At 39.3% G+C, this 21,740-nt stretch overlaps 1 protein-coding gene across 1 annotated transcript in view; it reads right to left on the bottom strand.

Moving 5' to 3' along the window:
- The window catches only part of TG (thyroglobulin), a 2,464,750-nt gene that overhangs the window by 1,741,400 nt on the left and 701,610 nt on the right, over positions 1 to 21,740 (bottom strand). The window contains exon 22 of the mRNA XM_044066937.1: positions 8,199 to 8,369. Coding sequence (XP_043922872.1) covers positions 8,199 to 8,369 — 171 coding nt within the window. The remainder of the gene's footprint in view (positions 1 to 8,198; positions 8,370 to 21,740) is intronic.

Genomic DNA, 21,740 nt, shown 5'->3' with positions numbered 1-21,740 from the left:
CCACATCATCCAACCTTCTCTCCCTCTCATTCACCTTATTCATCAACCCCTCAAAGTACTCTTTCCATCTCCTAAGTATGTTTCCCTCATTATCCTTTATCACCTTTACCTGCTGCACATCTTTCCTAGCTCGGTCCCCCTGTCTAGCCAATCGGTACAGGTCCTTTTCTCCCTCCTTAGTGTCCAACCTTTCATACAACTCTTCATATGGCTTATCCTTAGCCTTCGCCACCTCTCTCTTTGCCATGCACCTCAGCTCCTTATACTCCTGTCTACTTTCTTCATCTCTCTGACAATTCCACTTCTTCTTTGCCAACCACTTTCTCTGTATACTCTCCTGTACTTCCTCATTCCACCACCATGTCTCCTTGTCGTCCTTCCTCTGTCCAGATATCATACCAAGCACCTTTCTAGCTGTCTCTCTTACTAGCTCTGCTGTAGTTACCAAGCTGTTTGGTAACTCTTCACTGCCCCCCAATACCTGTCTTAACTCTTCCCTGAACACCACCTCACAATTACCCTTTTTCAATTTCCAGCATTTGATCCTTGGTGCTGCCCTCACACTCCTCCTCCTCTTCTTCTTGATCACCAACGCCATCTTACAAACCAGCCATCCTATGCTTCCTAACTACACTTTCCCCAGTCACCACTTTACAGTCTCTCATCTCCTTCAAACTGGCGTACCTGATTTTCTTTGTATTTCCTCCATGTTGCCTCTCGGGTATGCCCAGAGTACGGACTATAGTTTTTTTTTAAATTTTTGTTGAAAAGAAAATAAAAGTTTTGGAATATATGAATGGAAAGAAGCCAGGTGACCGGACCTTTTTCCATTGGTATATTCTGGGATTTACAATGGGCACGCTGGTTGGGCTGGCCAATCAGCGTGCACGTTTTTTAATACTAATGGCCAGTCATTGTATAATGATAGTTATAGAACTATATGTTGTATATAAAAATTTATAAAGACTAGGAAATCAGAAATGATTACATCATTGTTTATTAGTTACATTAGACTCAAACATGAGTATGGAATAACAATATGGAAACATTATAAGAAAACAAGAATGTGCAAATTGGAAAGAATACAGCAGAAATATACCAAGGGCAGCAATGGATGTCAACATTTAAGTTGATCTGAAGGACTGAAATATCTGACCTTGTGCAGTGTCTCATACAGATAGTTAAGAGGAGACCTTATTCGGGTATATAGGGTATTTAGAAACAACTAACGCTGGGAATGTTTCAGGTTATCAAAATGTAGTAGAGAATCATCAGACAACCTATGTAGAAGATACTATATGAATGAGAAGTGCACTAAATGGTTCTCTGAGAGAGTAGCTGATGCATGGAATAGACTACCAAATAATATAAGCACTAGTTTAGATATTTTTAAGAACAGCCTGGCACTTATTATGGGAACAACTGTTTTGGTATATTGGCAGGCTAGAAGGGCATAATTGCCCATGCTTGAAATATTTGTATGTATTTTGTATGTATGCATGTATATATAAGTTTGGAGGCAATGCTTCGCATATTTTTTTTTTCTTTTAGTTGGAGTGTGTGATAAAGTAATGAAGGCCATAGATATATTGAAAAAAAGTGATCCGGAGACAGAAGCAGTGAAGTTGCATTGTCTGTCATAGAACCTTTATTGCTCATTGCAGGGTTTAACTCATGTCTACACCCCCATTGTGAAATGGTTGTATCATATCATTGAAAATATCAGGAGTATGAGTCCTGATTAATTCAAAAATTAATATGAAGTAGAATATACTATGATTTACACTGCTCATCGGTCTTTGTGCTGGGTATGTTGTATGTAGTCACTGTACCACTGTGTGGCTTTATTCCTGTAGCCTTTTGCAGAGCCAGCAGAGTTGTAATGAATGGCACCTACTGATGATATGCATAAGCTGACCCTTATGGTATCTAGCCCAGTCAGACTATACCTGCTTGTCTTCAGTATATCAGTAGCTGACTTGTATTGTCTTGAATGCTAGTGCCACGTTGACTGGGTAGACAAAGGGTGTGCTTCCTTCCGCAATATTTTATCCTTTTCTTCTCTGTTTAGCTCAACTATTCATAGGTTCATAGGTTCATACTAGGCTATCTGCCCTAGGGCATTTATAAGCCTAGCCAGAATGTGTTTGGCTTTCGCCACCCATTTTAAATTAATTTTGCTATGCCCTTTTTCGAGGTTAGTATACTGTGCCTCTGTCTAACAGTGACACAGAAGTGATACCCGGGTTAAACCTATGATCTCCCATCCACTCATCAAGATTCCTCTTGAAGAGAGTCAATGAGGGACTCTGCCTAACCTGGACTGGGATTTTATTCCAGAGTGAAGGGAGCCTCTGGGTTATGAATCTGTCCCTCCAGCATGTCCTATTTATTTCAGTGCTGAGGTTCAAGTCTCTCGAGCACATAGCTCAATGGGATTTGGATTTTCTGAGGTGCAGCATGTCCATTAATTCCGGGTTGGACATGGCTTTATAAGTCAGGCACAGATCGCCCCTGAACAGGCGGTATGCCACTGAGTAGAGCTGGAGTTTCTTTAACCGGGCAGCATATGGCATCTGTTTGAGCCCTTTGATCCTCTTGGTGAGGTACTTTTGGGGTCTTTCCAGTTGCTGCAGGTGTCTGGTAAGGTACATCCCAAAAGGGGCATTGCACTCAATTATGGGCCTGATGAGGGATGAGTAAAGAGGCACGATGACCTCCCCGGATCTAGATGTGAATCCCTTCATGATTAGGTGGGCTATATAAAATGTTTTTCTAACCACTTTGGCCACGTGGTTGTCAAATGAGAGACTGCTATCAACTTGGGTCCCCAGGTCCCTAATTACTTCTTCTGTACTAAATGGATTACCACCTATGTGGTAATTTGTGGGCACTTTGTTTTTGCCAAAGGGGATGACTATACACTTTTTGGCGTTTAGCTTGAGGCCATGGCTCTGGCACCAGTTGTCTGTTTCTATGAGGCCCTTTTGGAGGATGCTTTTGTTGGCAGGAGGGTCGATTATGGTGCCCAGTTTGCAGTCATCTGCGAACTTGGGCAGCCACAGTCCTTCCGTGTTGGCCTGTACCTCCGAGAAATATATACCGAACAAGAGAGGTCCCAGGACTGAGCCTTGTGGGACGCCACTTGTAACTGGTTTGGAGTCTGACATGGCTCCAGCAATTCTAACCATGTGGGTTCTGTCCTTGAGCCAGTTTGCAACCCATCTAGTGACATAGAGGCTTATATTTAAGCTGGTGAGCTTATCTATAATGCCCGAGTGGGGTATTGTATCGAAGGCTTTTGCGAGGTCCAGTTAGGCTGTGTGGACCACCTTCCCCTCATCGATGGCCTTGGTGACTGTTTCAAAGAAATCAACCAGGTTTAAGAGGCAGGATCTGCCCTTAACAAAGCCGAACTGGGTAGAATCCAGTGTCTGTAGGTCCCCAATATCTTTATTTATGAGGTCCATGATGATCCTTTCCATAGCTTTGCAGACCAAGCTAGTCAGGCTTATGGGGCGATAGTTTCCAGGATCCGTTGAGGCACCACCTTTGTGGAGAGGGACCACTGTTGCTGTACGCCACCCTTTGGGTACATATCCTGTAGTAAGGCTGAGATTGAACAGTAGTTTTCTATTTGGGCTGAGCTCTTCGTGGAGTTCATGTAGGGCGCAGCCGGGACACTGTCTGGTCCCATTGCTGCTGTGTTTTTGCTTTGGAGAGGGCGGCTCTTACCTGAGCATCTGAGATGTCAGGGGAGCAGCACTCTGCTGGGATAGATATTTGCCCTTTTGGTGGGGAGGGGGGGGGTTTGCACTGAACCTGTCAGCTAGGATGTTGGCAATGTCTGTGGGTTCGGTGTATTTTTTGTCATTTTGGACTAATTCTGAGCATATCTGGGAATTCCCACCCAGGTTCCTAACATAACTAAAGAAAGTCTTGTGATTATCCTTAGTGTCCTGTGCAATTTTTCTCTCAAAACTGGCCTTAGACGATTTTATGAGTGCCCGTAGTTTTTTGCTAATACTGATCAGAGACGCCTTCCCTTTCATTTTGCTCTATCATTTAGTAGCTTCTTCCTTCTATTGTATAGTTTGTTTATGGCTGGGGTCCACCAGACAGGACGTCTGCCTTTGGAGGATTGGGTCTTGGTTTTATTTGGGATTGCATGATCCATGCATTCCTGAAGGTGTTCATAGAATGCATTTATAAAGGATTCTGCGGTCTGGGCCGTATTTTCCACAGGCCCGGGGGCTTTGAAGGATTCCACCTCGGTTTTGAGGAGTGTGAAATTTGCTTTGGAGAAGTTTTTCACTGTGGTTTTCTGGGCAGGAGGTGGGGTCGGGATGTGAATATCCAGTGAGATTAGTTTATGGTCTGATCTTACCAGTGAGGGATACACTTCTGGTCTGGAGTATAGAGTCCCCATGTTGGTGATGATCAGGTCCAGTATGTTTTCCTCTCTTGTGGGAGTGGTAACAAGTTGTTCCATAGCATTTGAGTTTATAAATTCTAGGAACCTTTGGGCTAAGGTGCTGGAGCTAGAGTAATGCTCCCAGTCTATGTTTGGGTAGTTGAAGTCGCCCAATATAATGGTGTTTGGAGAGACCTTCATATTTTCCAGTGTTCTCAGGAAGGCCGAGTGGGGTTCCTGGGTTTGGGAGGGTGGTATGTAGCAGGTTATAAACTGGAAGGCAGTTTTACCCACTGTTAGTTGCACATGGATAGTCTCTGATGCTTTGTGCTGTGCCACCAACCTGGAGGTGTGGGTATCTTTGACGAATATTGATACTCCCCCTCCTTTTGTGGTTCGGTCCAAGTTTTGGGGCCGAAAAGCATGGTATGAGGTATAACCTGGTAGTGCTGGGGTGCTCTCGGGAACCTTGAACCAGGTTTCTGTTACTGCACAGATATCGATGTTCTCCATGCTAAGGAGAGTTTCGAGTGCGTGCATCTTGAGGTTTAGACTTCTGGCGTTGAGTAGCATTACTCTTAGTTTCTTATCCCTTGTGATAGCTATGGAGGTGGGTTTGTCTTTTGAGCCTTGCCTAAAAAAGGCACTATGGGGGTAGCAAGAGCCTTTGCCAATATCCGAAAGCCCAGGGGTGACAGGTGCAAGCCGTCCCTTGCGAAACATCGTGGCTTGTTGAGCATGTCATCCCAGGCTGACAGGCATTGGATCCCCTTTGAATGACACCAATACTTAAGTCAATTGTTGAAATTGATCACCTTGTCTTCATATTGTGGCATCATTCTTGGTGAGGGTAAGATGCTACTCAAGGTCAGGGTCATACCGGCCTGGGCCACATGCTCAGAGAGCTCCTCTATGTCTCTTTTCATGTAGTCCAGGGAGGTACATCTCAGGTCATTCACACCAGCATGGACAATGACTGAGTCATATTTGTACTTGCCTTGGAGTGACCTGAGTGCTTGTGTTATGTGGCGTCTCCTAGCGCCCAACAGGCAGCTCACCGTGACCTTCTCCTTGTTCAGCCTGGTGAGCGGGACGTCAGTGTGCCTGACGATAGAGTCACCTATTACAAGTGTATCAGGTGTGTTGTTTAGCCTTAAGGGCTGTGACTGTTCGGCACACTGGCTTTGTGAGCTATGTGTTGCACGTGTTTTGTTTTGGGGTAGCGGTTGCTTGGGTGTCTGCTTTGGAGGTCTCTGCTGCTTAGGCAGATTTTTATTTAGAGCCTCGGGTATGTTTTGTGTGTTTATGTGTTTGGTTTGCTGTCGTGGTAGGTGTATGTGAGACTGGAATTGTAGTGAGTGTGGTTTCCTTCTCCTCCTGACTGGTTACGCCAGTACTGAGTTGAGAGAGCTTAGCCTCCAGTTTGGCTATATGGATGCATCTCTCACATGTGTTGGAATTTGTTGGGAAGAGGAGAGGGTTGTCTGTGTACATGAGGCAGTTGTAACATTGCCTCAAGATTCCCAGATTCACCAGCTGGACCGGAGAGGAGATTGACAACTGACTTTTGGACATGCTAGAATAGTATTGGGAATTCCTTTATAATTGAAAAAAAGGGCCAATGGGGAACAAGGTACTCAAGGGGAGTTTGTGAGGGTGTAGTGCTTTTAATTTTTTAGTGCTGACTTATATAATTGCTTTAGTGAGCAAGTGCCAGGTAACTTAAATGCAATGTGTTACAGGTAATTTAAATGCAAAAATGACAAACAGTAACTTTCTTTTAAGTGAAACAAGGAAATAAGTACAGTAAGCAATGCAGATATCACTAGGGATCCACAGAAGCGCTGAAAAGCCGCGTTTTAGGTGGTATTAGCATTTCAGGGAAATAACAAGCAAACAAACAACAAGCATACAAACAAAGCTAGATTCAGCAGGCCTGGATCTAGTCTATGCTACAGCAAACAAGGTGTACCAATTTCAGTAAGAAACAGTTGAAATATGCAGGCACTATAAGCCTTTAACCAGAAATTCCCAGATCAGAAGGGCAGAGTCCAGCCTCTCCTCCCACAAGGGTGCAGACCACGAACCTTCTTAATGTAAAATAACTGGCCTGAAGCCCAAGTGCTTAAACCAGAACTAATACACTTTTAGAATAACAGACACTGAGCCCTCAATCAGCAGTTCCCAACTTAGAAGGATGTAAGCTACCTGTCCTGCCACCACAGTGCAGGCCACAAACCTTCCTAATGTAAAACAACTGGTCTGAAGCCCAAGTGCTTAATCCAAAAGACTTAGAATGATAGCTACACTTTAATCAAGTTACTACCAAGCAGTAGTAAATACAATTGAATACTTTAAAGAATGCCTGGATTAGTGCTCAAGTTATACAAACAAAGCTAGATTCAGCAGGCCTGGATCAAGTCTACGCTACAGCAAACAAGGTGTACCGATTTCAGTAAGAAGCAGTTCAAATATGCAGGCACTATAAGCCTTTAACCAGAAATTCCCAGCTCAGAAGGGCAGAGTCCAGCCTCTCCTCCCACAAGAGTGCAGACCACGAACCCTTTTAATGTAAAATAACTGGCCTGAAGCCCAAGTGCTTAAACCAGAATTAATACACTTTTAGAATAACAGACACTGAGCTCTCAATCAGCAGTTCCCAACTTAGAAGGATGTAAGCTATGATTAACTCCTGTTTTACTGACTTCTAGTGCAAATAAGTGAGCTTTGTCTTTTTTAAGATAATGCGAACTTTGATATTAACCATTTGGCGACTTATAAGATAATACCCAAAACACTTCACATGGCATAAGAAGAAATACTATTTATAAAGCCATTAGAAAAACTGTAACCTTCTTAATGGTGAAAACATTATACCCATTAGGTTTGGAATCTAGCTATCTGTCTACCTACCTACCTTTCTATGTATCTATCTACCTTGCTAGCTAGCTATCTGTCCCTCTCTATATATATCTACCTTGCTAGCTATCTGTCCCTCTCTATCTATCTGCCTTGCTAGCTAGCTATCTGTCCCTCTGTATCTATCTATCTTGTTAGCTAGCTATCTGTCCCTCTCTATCTACGTTGCTTGCTAACTATCTGTCCCTTTCTATCTATCTTGCTAGCTAGCTACCTGACCCTCTCTATCTATCTTGCTAGCTAGCTACCTGACCCTGTCTATCTATCTTTCTAGCTAGCTACCTGTCCCTCTCTATCTTGCTAACTAGCTATCTGTCCTTTTCTGTCTGTCTCTCTTGCAAGCTAGCTATCTGTCCCTCTCTACCTATCTTGCTAGCTAGCTACCTGTCTCTCTCTCTCTCAATCTATCTTGCTAGCTAACTACTGGTCCCTCTCTGTCTCTCTTGCTAGCTAGCTACCTATCCTTCTCTGTCCATCAGTCTACCAGACATATAACTGTGCCTTATGAGAAGTAGTACAGCTCTCTATATATTATGTTTGCAATGTCCTTCTTGCCAATAGCTTGCTGATACTGAAAAATTCAAATATTCTGAATTTGTTACCACCTGTTAAATGGATTTGTGCCTTTTTTAGATGTAGTAACACATCAAAAAATATTCTCTCAGATTTTTTGTTGAAACAGTTAACCATTAGCTGCATGACTTTAAGTAATGAATCTCAGTTACAAGTTTCTAAATGTAAAGCACTCTCCATCTGTTGACTCGCTACCTGCTTTGTCACAGTATTTGTGATGACACAGAAAGCAGCCCATTGTATCAAGCTGTTAAAGTAGATTATGGTCATTGATAAAAAGTGGTATACATACACAAACACTGAGAGTCACTAAGGGAATCTGTTGTTTCTGTCCAGTTCACTTTCTCTCCATCCATGCTGACACAGAATGACTTCTGACTTGTAGCATTGTATTGCGCAGGTAGGTACTGTCCTTCCTCATCACACTTCAGTCCTTTATTATTAAGCTGACAGTCAGTGGCACCTGTAGCAAAGACAAGTTTAGATTCTGTATTAGGCAGTGCACTTAATCAAATGTTTTTCTACAATACTTAGTGAGCAAATGACATGAGCAGAATCATGATGACATCCTTATAAGTAGCTCTTGCTGCATTCACTTTGAGTCTGTGTTACAGCTATCAGAAAGGAGTCTCCTGATAAACTACAGATATGTACTTCTGAATGCATAAAACAGGAATTATGAGGTCACAAACAGACATTTGTCCAACAGGTGTGTTTTATAAAGAGAGTATCCTAATGCTTTCCTTATATGCGTGTTACTTTTCTACCACATCATTTACCACTCCTCAGAGAAAAAGCAAATATTTTTGTTGTTTTATTTTCACTTATTTTATTACCCCTTCTCTTTTCTCATCTCTTCAGCAACTATATAGCAGAAGTTTAACTGTTTTGAAACAATATTCATGATGCTTCAGACTGTATGATTTAAACATTTGTGTTTTAAAAAAGAAGTGACTACCACTTGAAAGACCAATGATAAGGCTTGAACTGGTTTTCAAATCTTTTTGATATCAAAAGCAGTAAGTACTTTCTTTTTGCAACTTCTGACAACTCCAGTATAACACATTCTGATCTCAAATGCAAGAGGACAACTCTTTTTGGCTATTCGATATAGGGACAGCATCCTTAGAGGAATACTGTTTTTCATATTTGCTGTGAAATGGCACAGAAATACCAAAGAACTGTATTAGTCTGTGAGGAAGCAATCCAAGTTACTATGAAATGACAGTCTTAAAAAAGTTATACTAGAGCCATCTGCTACAGAGTTGTATAGCTCACATTGCAAAGTTTTCCATGTGTGCTAAAATAGTTGGATTTCATCATGCTACAGCTGAATTTCAACCTGTTCTGATGAATAACTGAGATAACCGAGTTAGCTGCTGGAGTACAAGAAAAAATAGGCAAACAAGCAATATTAATTAATATTAAGCAAAATTAAGGTAATTTGAGAAGGAGAGAGCTGTATATTCATAATTCTGTCTAAAACCTAAACCATTTAAGTGAGGAGGAATCACATAATAATTATTTTTACTGAAAAACTGAAGATGGAATAGCATCATCTTATGTAAAACTAACACTTTGTCTCCTTCAGCTGATCCAAACGTTTCTAAATATCTAAGAAAATAGGGTACATTAATATATAAAACATATACCAGCTATAAACAGCTTTCGTATTCCGTTGCAAAGAGATTTCAGAAATCAGATGGAATGAAATTAAAAATCCTGAAATGAAAGAATCCATGGACCGGTTATGTGCCTGTTTGGCCTCCCTTATGATAACTGAGTTTCATAACCTCACTACTCCACAACTTTGTTAGACCACTGCAGAAAATATAACAGCTAAAGTGCTTTCAGTATGTTTTGGTAGAGGGGACTGCAGTCCTCGTGTGGCTGCATTCCCCAACACACTTTATAGCTAAATCACACCAATCCACATCCAGTCATTCGAGGATACAGTAGAGTACAACCTCCCTACAAAAAGCACAGATGTCTAGGGCATATATCATTTTCTTATCCTGGCTCAGTATAATATGACTGGAATAATGTGTGACAGTAAATCTGAGGTGTTAAATCAAACAGCAGTGCATCAAAGTACTTCTGTTCATTAGAAGATGGCAACCTATTTATACAGCCTTTATAAAATTCTAAGCAAGTGATGAAATAAAAAGCAAGCAGTATTAAAAATATTCTGAATATATATTAAGTCTTAACAATATTTTGCTCAATGAATTGCCCTGTCAGATAATACAGTAAGAGAAAGCATAGCATATGCACAATGTATGTCACACATAATAATTTCAGTAGGTTAGTTATGGTAAGGCATATTACAAATTATTTATTTATTTTTAGCTTGTTAAGCAGGCAGATTGTCTGGTCTATTGACCTTTTACAGGTATGACCAGGGCTACAAGGGCAAGAGTAAAGTCAATATAAATAAACAATTAAGTCAGTGCTACCATTTGGAGAAATAACAAGAAATGAGCATGCCCAGAAAAAATAACAAACTGCAGACAAACAATAAAAACATGCAAAGTCCACAGAGACGGTGAGCAGTGGTAAGAACAAAACATCACGGTCTGTGTCTGGTTAGCTGAAATTTTATCAGTGAGCCACTGTGCTTTCAAACTAAAAGTGCTGATAAATGTCTCAAAGTCCTGGGGTACAGCAGTGTTTTGTTGCATGCTGTGAAATGTTTCCAATACATGCCATCTATTTTTTTTTTTTATTTCTGTTTATTAGGGCAGCAAATGCATGAAATGTTTCTGTTTCATGTTTGTCCCACAGCCAATAAGAAATGCAGCCTTTGTAATATACTCAAGCCATGAACCATCCAGAGAACTAACAGAGTTATAGTTACCAATAATGATGCAAGTTTACATCTTTATAATTTTCTTAAAATATAAGACAGAAATAATGTAATAATACTTTAATCTGATTTAAAAAAAGTGTTTGTAAATAATAAAAAAGCATAATAGTGGATGCAAGTTCTTGCAACTATTAAGGATGGCAAAATATTTGCCATAAATGATACACTGGTGAACATCTACATTAACCTTCAAAAGGAACCTTGATGATTGGATGAGAGAAAGGAAATTCACCCCGGGGATCACGTCAGTCGCCCTGCTAAACAGGGGTCCAGGGAAGTAAATAGTGTGGGAAGAAATAGCCAGGGAATTGTTATGGCTAGGCTTGTATAGGTCCTTGGGCCAAAAACCTAGTACCAACCTATGAACCTATGAATCTCACAAGAAAAGGCAGCAATCCACCACAATTTATGCTTGAATAAAAAATATATGCTTTCTTCCAGCTAACAGGTGTGGCCTTATACATTTAGCCATAAAAGTGTTGCAAATCTTACAGCTACATAAAGCATGCACATTTTCTGATTCTTATTTAAAAGCAACTTTTTTAAAGGTAATCTGAAATAGTACTGAACTAATGTTGAAATCTGAGCATTTCATCTGATTAATAAACCACTAAAATGCCAAAGTACAGGTTTGCTGAAAATACTATAGGTTGATCTTAACAAAAGTGTTGCAGAAAAACCTGAAAAGTTCTTCTATTAGAAATACTGAAGCTCACTCTGCCTTCTAAACATTATGGGTACTGCCTCTCCCTATATCGTCTTCAGCATTGGCATCAATCCATTCATATGAAGTTCTCACTTTGTTTGGGATGACAGAGCTCAATACACTCTTACTTGTAGCGCTGTTTATTTTACAGTGTTTTATTTCTGGTTATTAGTGTGGTTTATGCTAATTATCTGGTGCCAGGATTTATTTTGATTCTTATATACTTGCAAATAATACTGATGTAGGTTGTAGGTTTTTATACTTCTAGTGATAAATCATCAAGGATATTTTCTGGTACTTTACTTTTAAAGTTTCATGCTGCACCATTGCCTTGTTTTTGTTTTTAAGTTGCCGATCTGGATCATGGTCAAATGGGGCCCTAGACAAAGTAATGGGCCAGGCCATATCCCATTACTTGGCTGACTCTCCCCAATTACCATCAGGGCTGGCATTTGGTCACTTGATGACCTAGGCAAAAGGTCTCCACAGCACCCCTAGCACCACCCAATGCCTCCATCCTGTTCTACCTACACCATCCAGATTACTGGAAAAGTGCCTCTGCTACAGCGACACCCTAGGTGGCCGCCTAGTTGGTCTATGCCTAAGGCCAGCTGTGATTACCATAAAGCACTGTTCAAACCTGTGAGTGTTCAGACCATTTTCTTTTTTACTTTTACAATAATCAGAGAGATTTAGCTTTAATTTAAAACTGTTATTTAAAATGTTATAACAAAAACACTGACAGACCTTGTTAAACAAAAAAAAGTCTCATGTTGAAAATAGATTTGGCATGAGCAACAGCAAACTTTTCTTCCTTGAAACTCATTTATTGAAAATGCCTCTGGCAACAGATTAAACTGCAAGACACACGCTGGAATTCGTAATCAAAACAGCATATAGTGAAGCACTAATTAGCAACTATGCAAAGAGTGCAAGAATTCAAAACATGAATGTATAAATCATATGTTAACAACTTGGAAAAGATGACTGGGTGCAAGTATTTATTTCCAGGGGCAGCCCAGGATCACTGTATAGAGAAATGATTTGGTCAGAGTCACACAGCAGGCAAATGGAGGCTGCTAGAATCAAAAGCTGAACTACAGAAGCAGTTCTTTAGCAGGTCACAGCCTTACTTGTCTGCACTAAGTACCAGACACACTATTGTGGACCAACACAGTGCATTGCACACCTGCATGCTTGTAAAAAGAAAGCTGGTGGCTAACCCCCTTTCAGTGGAAGACAGGGAACTCATTAACATACATGAAACCATTACATTCCTAGACTTCATGCTGTCCAGTGTAGTCACAGTCAAATAACAGACACACTATCAACAGTAAAAAAAAAAAAATTAAGTAAACCAAAGATTTTACTTAAAGAAAATGGCTCATATGATGATGCTCTTGTTTACTATAATTACTTACTTCCATTACACCGTAACTACTCTTGGTTGCAGGAACCAAATATTTACACACACACACACACACACACACACACACACACACACACACACACACACACACACACACACACACACACACACACACACACACACACACACACCAATTTCAGCTTCTTCTGACTATACACCTCAGATATTTGCTTGAGATCAAGTAAATGAACACATTCTTGAATAATGGGCCAGAAATGTATTTCACTTCACTACTGTCAGAATTAATAGTAAGAACAAACTGCAAACTCCCCTATGCCTTCTCAACTTCCTAGCTTAAGAATAAAAGGCACAGAAATTAAGAACAGATTTTAAATGTTTCTCTTTTATACCTGGAAAGTTTCTAGAATAACAAGCTTTGCAGCTTCTAGAATAAAAAGTTTTTCATTAGCAAGCATTTTCTGAAGACAAAAAGTCTGGAACAAACATGCCTGCCATTATTTAATGACTGTAGTCCACAACAATCTACAAGGAACAAGCAAAAATATGTCCCAACTTCTTTGCTCAAGAATTCTGGACAAAATCAAAAATAATGAAAGCACACGTGCACTGCATCACTATAACACAAACACACACACACACACACACACACACACACACACACATATACACATGCAAAAACATCTCTACATCTCTAGAAAAAAAATGGCGATGGGCAGCAAACAATGCCCTCAACATGGCAGCAATGTCATTTCTATGGCAACATTAAGCCCCCTTATATGGCAGCAATGTCTGAGTTCAATATAGTTTGATATCTGTAGCAGCATTTACCATGCAAAAGAAAAATACCAGATGTTTCAAAGATTTGGAATCTCATTGGCTCAACTCCAGATAGTCTCAAAAGTCTCTTTCATTGGTGCAATAGACTAGAGTCACACACAAAGCAATGGAGTGGATAATGTTTTTTTTTTTTTGTACTGGTCAAGATGGGTCGCCCAATCAGCACCAGGTCCTAGGCAGTTGGCTAGATTACCACGCACTGGATGAGGCCCTAGTGGTAAGCAGTATGCATTCTGAAAGGTGCTCAAAAATTAATTTACAAAAGGACTGACAGAATATTGACAAGGACGTGGGCAACAAATATCAGAAAGTCTCAAGGTGGAAATAACATTTTAATGGAGATGACTGAGAGAATTTTAATGGAACAGTGTATGCCCTCCCCCCACCCCCCCCACCCCTATTCAACAAGGGAAATGTATTTTCTGTTGTTTTTATGTTTTTGTCCATTTTTTAGTAAAATAAGGCTGAAATGACTATGATTTAGACACATACAGATGACTTTCAATGTCTCATAACACAATTTTTAAGATGTCTAGGTCATATGATTTACATATTTTATATAATTTTATACAATAAAATCCTGTATTACCTTCTATGAGCTATTTGGGATTTAGCATTGTTGTAGCAGCAGTTTAGTGCATCTTCTACTTAATGGATTAAACTTCATCCACCCCTCTCCCTCCCAGCAAACACATTTCCTTCTCTACTCTGAACACTTGCAGTATACTAAACAAAGTCTGTGAACTCCGTGCCTGGATAACTGATCATAACCCTGATATTGTCTCCTTAACCGAAACCTGGTTAAAATCGCATATCCCAGATAATGACATCCTTCCACCAGGATATAACATATTACAGCTAGATCACCCAAAGGAGGAGGTGTAACAATACTTTATAAAAACCATCTCACCTTGACATTGCTACCTAAACCTACTCCATCCTTTGCACCTGCGGAACTGATCATATGAAATCTCAAAATTAATGACCATTCCTCCATTACCATTGCTGCAATTTATATACCCCCAGGTGATAACATCCCTATATTAGAAAATATTCTCTCCTACTTCACTCATAACTTTCACAATGAAAGTATTATCCTTGGGGAGGTGAATATCAACTGGCTATCACTAATGACAGCTCAAAAACCAACACTAATTTATATGGCTTTTTTCAGCTTATCACCCACCAAACACATTCTAACAATTCTAATACCTCTCATACCCTAATAGACTGGATACTAGTATCCTAACCTTTGAAATATCACAATCCCCAAACCTTACCAGACTGTCTAAGTGACCACTCTCCAGCAAAGGTTACTAGGTTCTCCCTCCAATTGTCTAAGCTACTCAGATACATCACCTGTCGCAAACTCTCAAACTTTAACTGTAACACACTTAACACACTCCTCTCAAAAGTTAACTGGGATATTCTAAAATACCTCCCCTTAGAAGAAGCTGTCCTTCACTTCAACTCTATCTTTCTCAACATACTAGACTATCTAGCTCCCACTCGTACTATACGTATCAAATCTACAGTCTCACCCTGGCTGTCCAAAACTACTCTCAACCTTATGAAAAATAGAGATAAGCTTTGGAAAATCTGGTCCCAAACTAAACTTCCTAAAGATCTGCAAAAATACAGAGAAGCAAGGAACTTAACAAAGAAATATATAAACCACACTAAAAAAACAATTCAAAAAAATTCTGGCACTCAATTAACCAGATACTCCACCCAGGCAATCCCTCTCCACCAACCCATCCCCAGACAAAACCTCACTAGAAATTGCCTCCCTATTTAACTCATACTTTATTGACTCCATATCCAAGTTATTAAAGTCTAATACTCCATCTACTTCAAATCTTCCTGTCACTAATCCTCCCTTCAACCTCACCTCCCTCCAACTCCTTCTCCCTCAAACCAGTGCCAACTTCCTTTATCAAGTCTCAACTATCCAACTTAAAATCCTGCTCCCCATCTACAGATAAAATACCTCCTAACTTTCTTCAACTTGCATCAGAGTCTCTTGCCCTACCAGTATCAATTCTAATTAATAGCTATAGCGCAGAAGTCCCAGCCATATGGAAGCAGTTTCATACCCTACTTATACACAAATGTGGCAACTCCTCTGATATCTCTAATTTCCGTCTAATTGCCATCCTGCCCCCTCTTTCCAAAATCCTCAAAAAATGTGTTCACAAGCAGGTCATGCAATATCTTACTAGGCATAACCTTCTAACTCCTACTCAACATGACTTCAGACCTAGACACAGCACTACCACAGCACTTCTTTTTCCACACAGTCTCTCTTGCCAGGGACAACCACAATCTAGTTTCTTGCCTATTTCTGGATATATCCAAAGCATTTGATACTGCATCTCACCCTCTCCTCAAACAAATTACAAGAATTAAATTTCTCACCCGAAGTAGTTTCATGGTTCTCTAGCTACCTCTCCAATCTAACCCAATCTGTCAAATGGCAGTCAGCACTCTCACCACCTCTACCTGTCAAAATGGGAGTTCCCCAAGGCTCTATTGTAGGGCCTTTACTCTTCAATATTTTCACTAACAATCTCTACTCTGCCACCCCCTTGACTTCTCTAGTTCAATATGTGGATGGCTCTACCATCACTACAATTGCCAGCTCCATCTCTGAACTACATTCTGCCACCCAAACTGCTTTTAACTCAATAGAATCCTGGCTTACTAACAATCAACTCATACTCAATCCAAAAAAACAAAACTGCTACTGTTTCTCCCAAAAAATCTATCCTATATCAAATCTACCTTCTCCATACTATCTCTTAACAACACCTCCATACAAGTAGAATCCTGCACCAAACTCAGGAATAACCATAGATTACCAACTGAAGTTTGGCATACATATCAATAACTGAATCAAAAAGGCCCATCAAAAACTAAGACTACTTTACAGATTGAAGAAATTTCTTTCCTCTGATGCCAGGATTACACTCGCTCAATCATACCTCCTACCCAGTCTTATGTATGGCTCACAGATCCTTACTAATCTTGACTCTACCCTTCTGACCAAGCTTAAAACCTCCTATAATAAAATAGCCATTTTGCAGCAAATCAAAACTATAAATCCCATCACTGCATCTCATTAAAACAAATGGACTGGTTAGAACTACCTCACCATCTTGAACTCTCTCAACGCTCCATTATTCACTCTATCCTTTACTTGCCTTCTTTCTGCCCAACACTTGCTCCACTAATTTCTTATTACTCTCCCTCCAGACAACTTAGAAACTCTAATCAAAACTTATTACAAATTTATAAACCCAAAACTAAAACTGGATGTAAACTGTATAGCTATCACCCATCCATGTCCTGGAATAAACTACCTCAAGAAGTACGGTCCTTTACCAACACAAAAGTATTCAAATCAGCATTAAAAGACCACCTCAGAAATCATTGGTACTGCCACTGTACTCAGCCACCATAAAATATATACATATTTTCCCTCTTTCTCCTTCTTCAATTCTACCATACTGTTCCACTGTACATCCCTACATTCCCTTACTCAATAAAGCCTTTATTTTAAACCACTGTTTAATCAAATTACATTGTAAAGACTGTAAGTAGTCTACTTTTTCTGTTGTTATTGTACTGTATAGACTGGTTAAGAGTTCTTAATTTCTTTTCATTGCCTATACTATTTGTTAGAATAAGCTGTGGCATATTAATACTTGACTGCTGTATCATTTTTATCTTATTTTTACTTGTATTAAATGAAGCTTTTCTCCCCGGGTCACTGCTGAAAAAGGGCACCTGCCCAGCCAGTCTAACCCGGTCAACAAATGTAAAATAAATAAATCAATAAAATAAATAAAATATGTTTGCAAATGTCTGATTGCTGCTTTAAAGCATTAATAAACATATAAAGGGCTTTGATTTGATTTGGATAGCTTTATGAAAGGCATATAATGGTTGCATTTTGAGCAACTGTAACTGTGGCAGACTGTGATTCAGAGACAAAATGTTTCTGGATCTTTCTGTACGAGTTAAGTTACTTGCCATCTTTTCAGATGTTTATACTTCACAGTACATAAACATAACTTATCCAATAAGAAAACATTGAAGAGAGATTACATCACTGCTGTGCAAGCACAACAAACGATGTTAAAAAGCACATACTTGCTAATAACATATACCATGTGTAAACACCCCCTAGACATATTCTCAAAGGCATACACATGGTATATGTTATTAGCAATTAGTGCTTTTTTAACATCACTATAGTAACCTAATGATGCACAGCATGTGACTGGATACATTGTATGATGAGCTGGTATTTAAACACCAAGTGTTTTCAGTTGTTTATTAGATCTGAAGAAGCGACATGCGAAAGCGCTTATCTATCTCTGCACCAGTTTTGTTTTATTTTTATTTTATTCATTAAATTGTTTAGCTTATCCCTGCCGTGGACTGCTGGAGTGCTTTTATACAGATAATTCATCCAATGATATATACTATGGCTAAATAAATTTAATGAGCCTGATAACCAGCTTAACACAGGCTGCAAAAATATCTCATGAAATCTGGTGTATATAGGTGGTACAGCTGGTCTGAAGGCATGCAGCAGTTGCATTTTGAGATAATGGATAGTAGATTTGTTTCCATAGAGGGGTAAAGTCCTAAGACCCAAACAACTGGAGTTCAGTTTCGGAGCTCTGGCACTTCTTGAAGCTGGTGGGAGGGGAAAGAGATGCATGATGGCCTTTTGACTGCTTGTCTATCTTAAGGCAAAAGAGAGGAAGGTGAGAAGACCAGTTGAGGGCATGACATTTCTCAAGTCCTGATAAAGACTGGAGTTGTAAATGGAGGCAACATTATAACAGTGCCATTCTTAGGCTTAGGGTGATGATGCCCCAATGACCATGCCTTATGGCATGCTTAGCTGCATAACGCAACACCAGCAGACTTTAAGGTAGGGCCACAGCTGTACCAAGTAACACTACCACACCTCCATGCAGCAATAATGACTCTTCAGTCTTTTTCCCATACCACTTACTCACCAGTATTTGGGGTGGAGTCTGATGACCCTGCCCAGCACGGATATAACCAGGTCAGTAATTACTGCACAGGAGAGGGCTCAGGGGAATGTTTCACTGTCAGTGAGGTAATCACCAAAGTAGCACCAAGTATTAAATAAACAGAGATTATGGAGAGAGTACAATATGCAGCACAGACAGGTCATGGAGGTGAGACAACTACCACTTTCTTTAGTCGCTGCTGAAATGCATCTTGTCTGTACCTCTGCATGAAGTCCTCTGCCGGGGTTAGGCATGCATTATTTATGCCTTGTATTACCACCTATCCAACCACAGCAATATACTAGTCCAGTCCTTAAACAGAAAGTTCTAAGCATTTTAATGAATAAAAAATGCTACAAGTTATGCAAATGATAGTTTAAACAGCAAATTCAGTCACTGCTTGAGTAGAGGTGGGAGTACAGTGTACACACATAGACATTACTGATGAACTGTGCATTGTATTAGGTGAAAGAATAACACAAAAATGAGTTGAAGTCATAAAGACCTGTTTGTTGAGGATATTAGAATATTACAAGTCAAAGTAGAATTGTGTGTGTGTTCTCATGTGTGCATGTATGTGTCTCTTCAAGATAAACTGGGTATATGATGCGCATGTGTTTGTATTATGCCTATTACATTACATAGTGCATGAAGTGCCCTGCTTATGCTCAAACACTGGCTAAATTATATCTTGATTCAACAGTGCTGTGGCATTAGGTGGCCTAATGGTTAAGGTGTTTGCCTTACAAACACAAGGTACAGGGTTTGAATCTCACAGAGGATAATTGGGTAGGCTTAAAATGGCTCGCAAGGGCAGTTAGCCTAGTACTAACATATGAATACCTATGAATGAATACAAGACCACACCCTAATGCTTAGAGGACTGTTTAGCAATTGTTAAACACCCTCTAGGTGCTGTTAACATTATATCTTCACCAAAAGCAGATTGCACTTTCCAGTAAACAGCAGCGTCAGGGCATGAAATGTTTTTTGTATGAAAATGCTTCCCTTACACATGGAATACATACGATGCCAACCACTCCCTCACTATTTTATCAGCTTTCAAAGATGGAACAATTCATCATGGTCTTTTTTTAAACCTTATTTTTGGTTAATTTGTAGAACATGGAGAAAATACACCACAGAGAATTATAAGTGGAGCAGCAGATTGTAACTCTGTATCATATGTTCTCAACATGGATGCCAGGAGTGACCTCTCAAATGTTTTTCTCAAGGTGAATTTCTTGGCATGCATGTCTTGAACTCATAATAAAGTGGTTATGATCACCAATATTATATAATACATTTTATATAATATATTACAGTGCTTGACTTGTTCTCTGATGTGCTTAGAAAAACTGGAAAGATTTCTGCGGGTCCTGATTATATTCCTGCAGTTTTGTTTCACGGGATTTGGCACCTTAGTTATATCAGATCTTCAACGGGCTACTGACTGTCTAGTACCTCCACTTTGAAAAAATTCAGTTATTTCACCTACATACAAGAAAGGAGAGCATTTGGATTTATCTAATTATAGACCAATCAGCTTAACATCTATCTTATGTAAATGTTTTGAAAGAATTTTATTGAAACTTTTAATGGACTTGTGTAACCATGCTGGTGATACAGATATATATATATCAACACAGATTTCGCACTGTCCGATCCATGCTCACTAAATTAGTACAGTTTTATAATAAAGTGACCTGCGCACTAGACTCAACATTATCCATTGGTGTTATTTATATCGATCATCTAGCTACGGCCTTTGATAATCTTTCTCACAGGTCAGTTATTTCAGCTCTTGTGAAATACAACTACAATCCGCTTATTAGTAATTGGATTAGTAGCTAGTTAATTGGCCATATGCAACATGTATCAATCAAATGCCATCTTCCAAAATATTTGCCAGTGTTGTCCACATTCCTGTAGGAATCAGTCGCTGGGTCCTTTTATATTTATTTATTTTTTGACAGATGCCATTAGTAAATTCTCTTGGCAAGCAAAGTACACAGATGATTGTAAGACAGGTTTTATATTCAATTGTAATGGGGGGTGTTCAATAATATCAGGAGGGCTTCAACAATTTTCTGGTTGAGCAGTAAATGTTAACTTGAATTTCAGTCATAATAAATGTAATGTTAAATATTTTGGAAGACAGACTATCAGACCTAATCTTCCCCTTAATGGTGTTATGTTACTTGAAATCAAATGTTATCAACACATGAAAATATTGTAATCACCTGATTTAGCTATTAAGTATGGCAGGACCAGCTGGAATGTCACACTGATGGGGGAAGGGATGTGAATTTAACATGTATACCAGTAACACTTTGTTTACAGCACAATAAACCGCTCGTTTGCCTGATAAAAAGTATATATATAGTTAGAAAGCTTGTGAGGAAACTATTACTCTGTTATTTTTGTTTTATTTGGATTGCTAGTTTGTGTACTTAATAAAGAATTTTCAACTAGAAACAGACTGCCTATCCTGATTGGATTACTTTCGAATACTTGGTAATTCTGTACAGTATTTCAGATTATATATTTTTTATTATTTTTTTTGACTTAGGATGAGTTTAAGTTCGCTATTTCTGCTAACATTATCTGATCTGATTAATATACAGTGATTAACTAGGTATATATGGATTGAAAAATTTCCACACAGAGAACTTTCTTACACTGTTTTGTTTTCGGACACACTATACTTGCTTAGTGGGTTGTTTGAGACTTCAGGGATATCATGGAGATTACTTGTTTTCTGACTATGCTAATAACATTAGGAAGTTGTGTTTTTTATTTAATGGGACTTATCTTTAGAACTTTATCTTTAAGAGATGAATATAACTTAGTGCTTTTATACAAAATGTATAATCGCCCGATACTGTAATATAATTTTTTTTTTTGTATATATAACAGGACACAGTTTGCACTACCTGAATCTGTACAGAGGAAATTTATCAAGAGAGTTACCTCTGTTC

This window comes from Protopterus annectens, chromosome 3.part1, assembly GCF_019279795.1.
Source record: "Protopterus annectens isolate FY-2018-M chromosome 3.part1, PAN1.0, whole genome shotgun sequence".
NCBI classification, from domain to species: Eukaryota; Metazoa; Chordata; order Ceratodontiformes; family Protopteridae; genus Protopterus; species Protopterus annectens.
The sequence above is the reverse complement of the archived record's forward strand: the minus strand, read 5'-3'. Positions and strand labels throughout refer to the sequence as shown.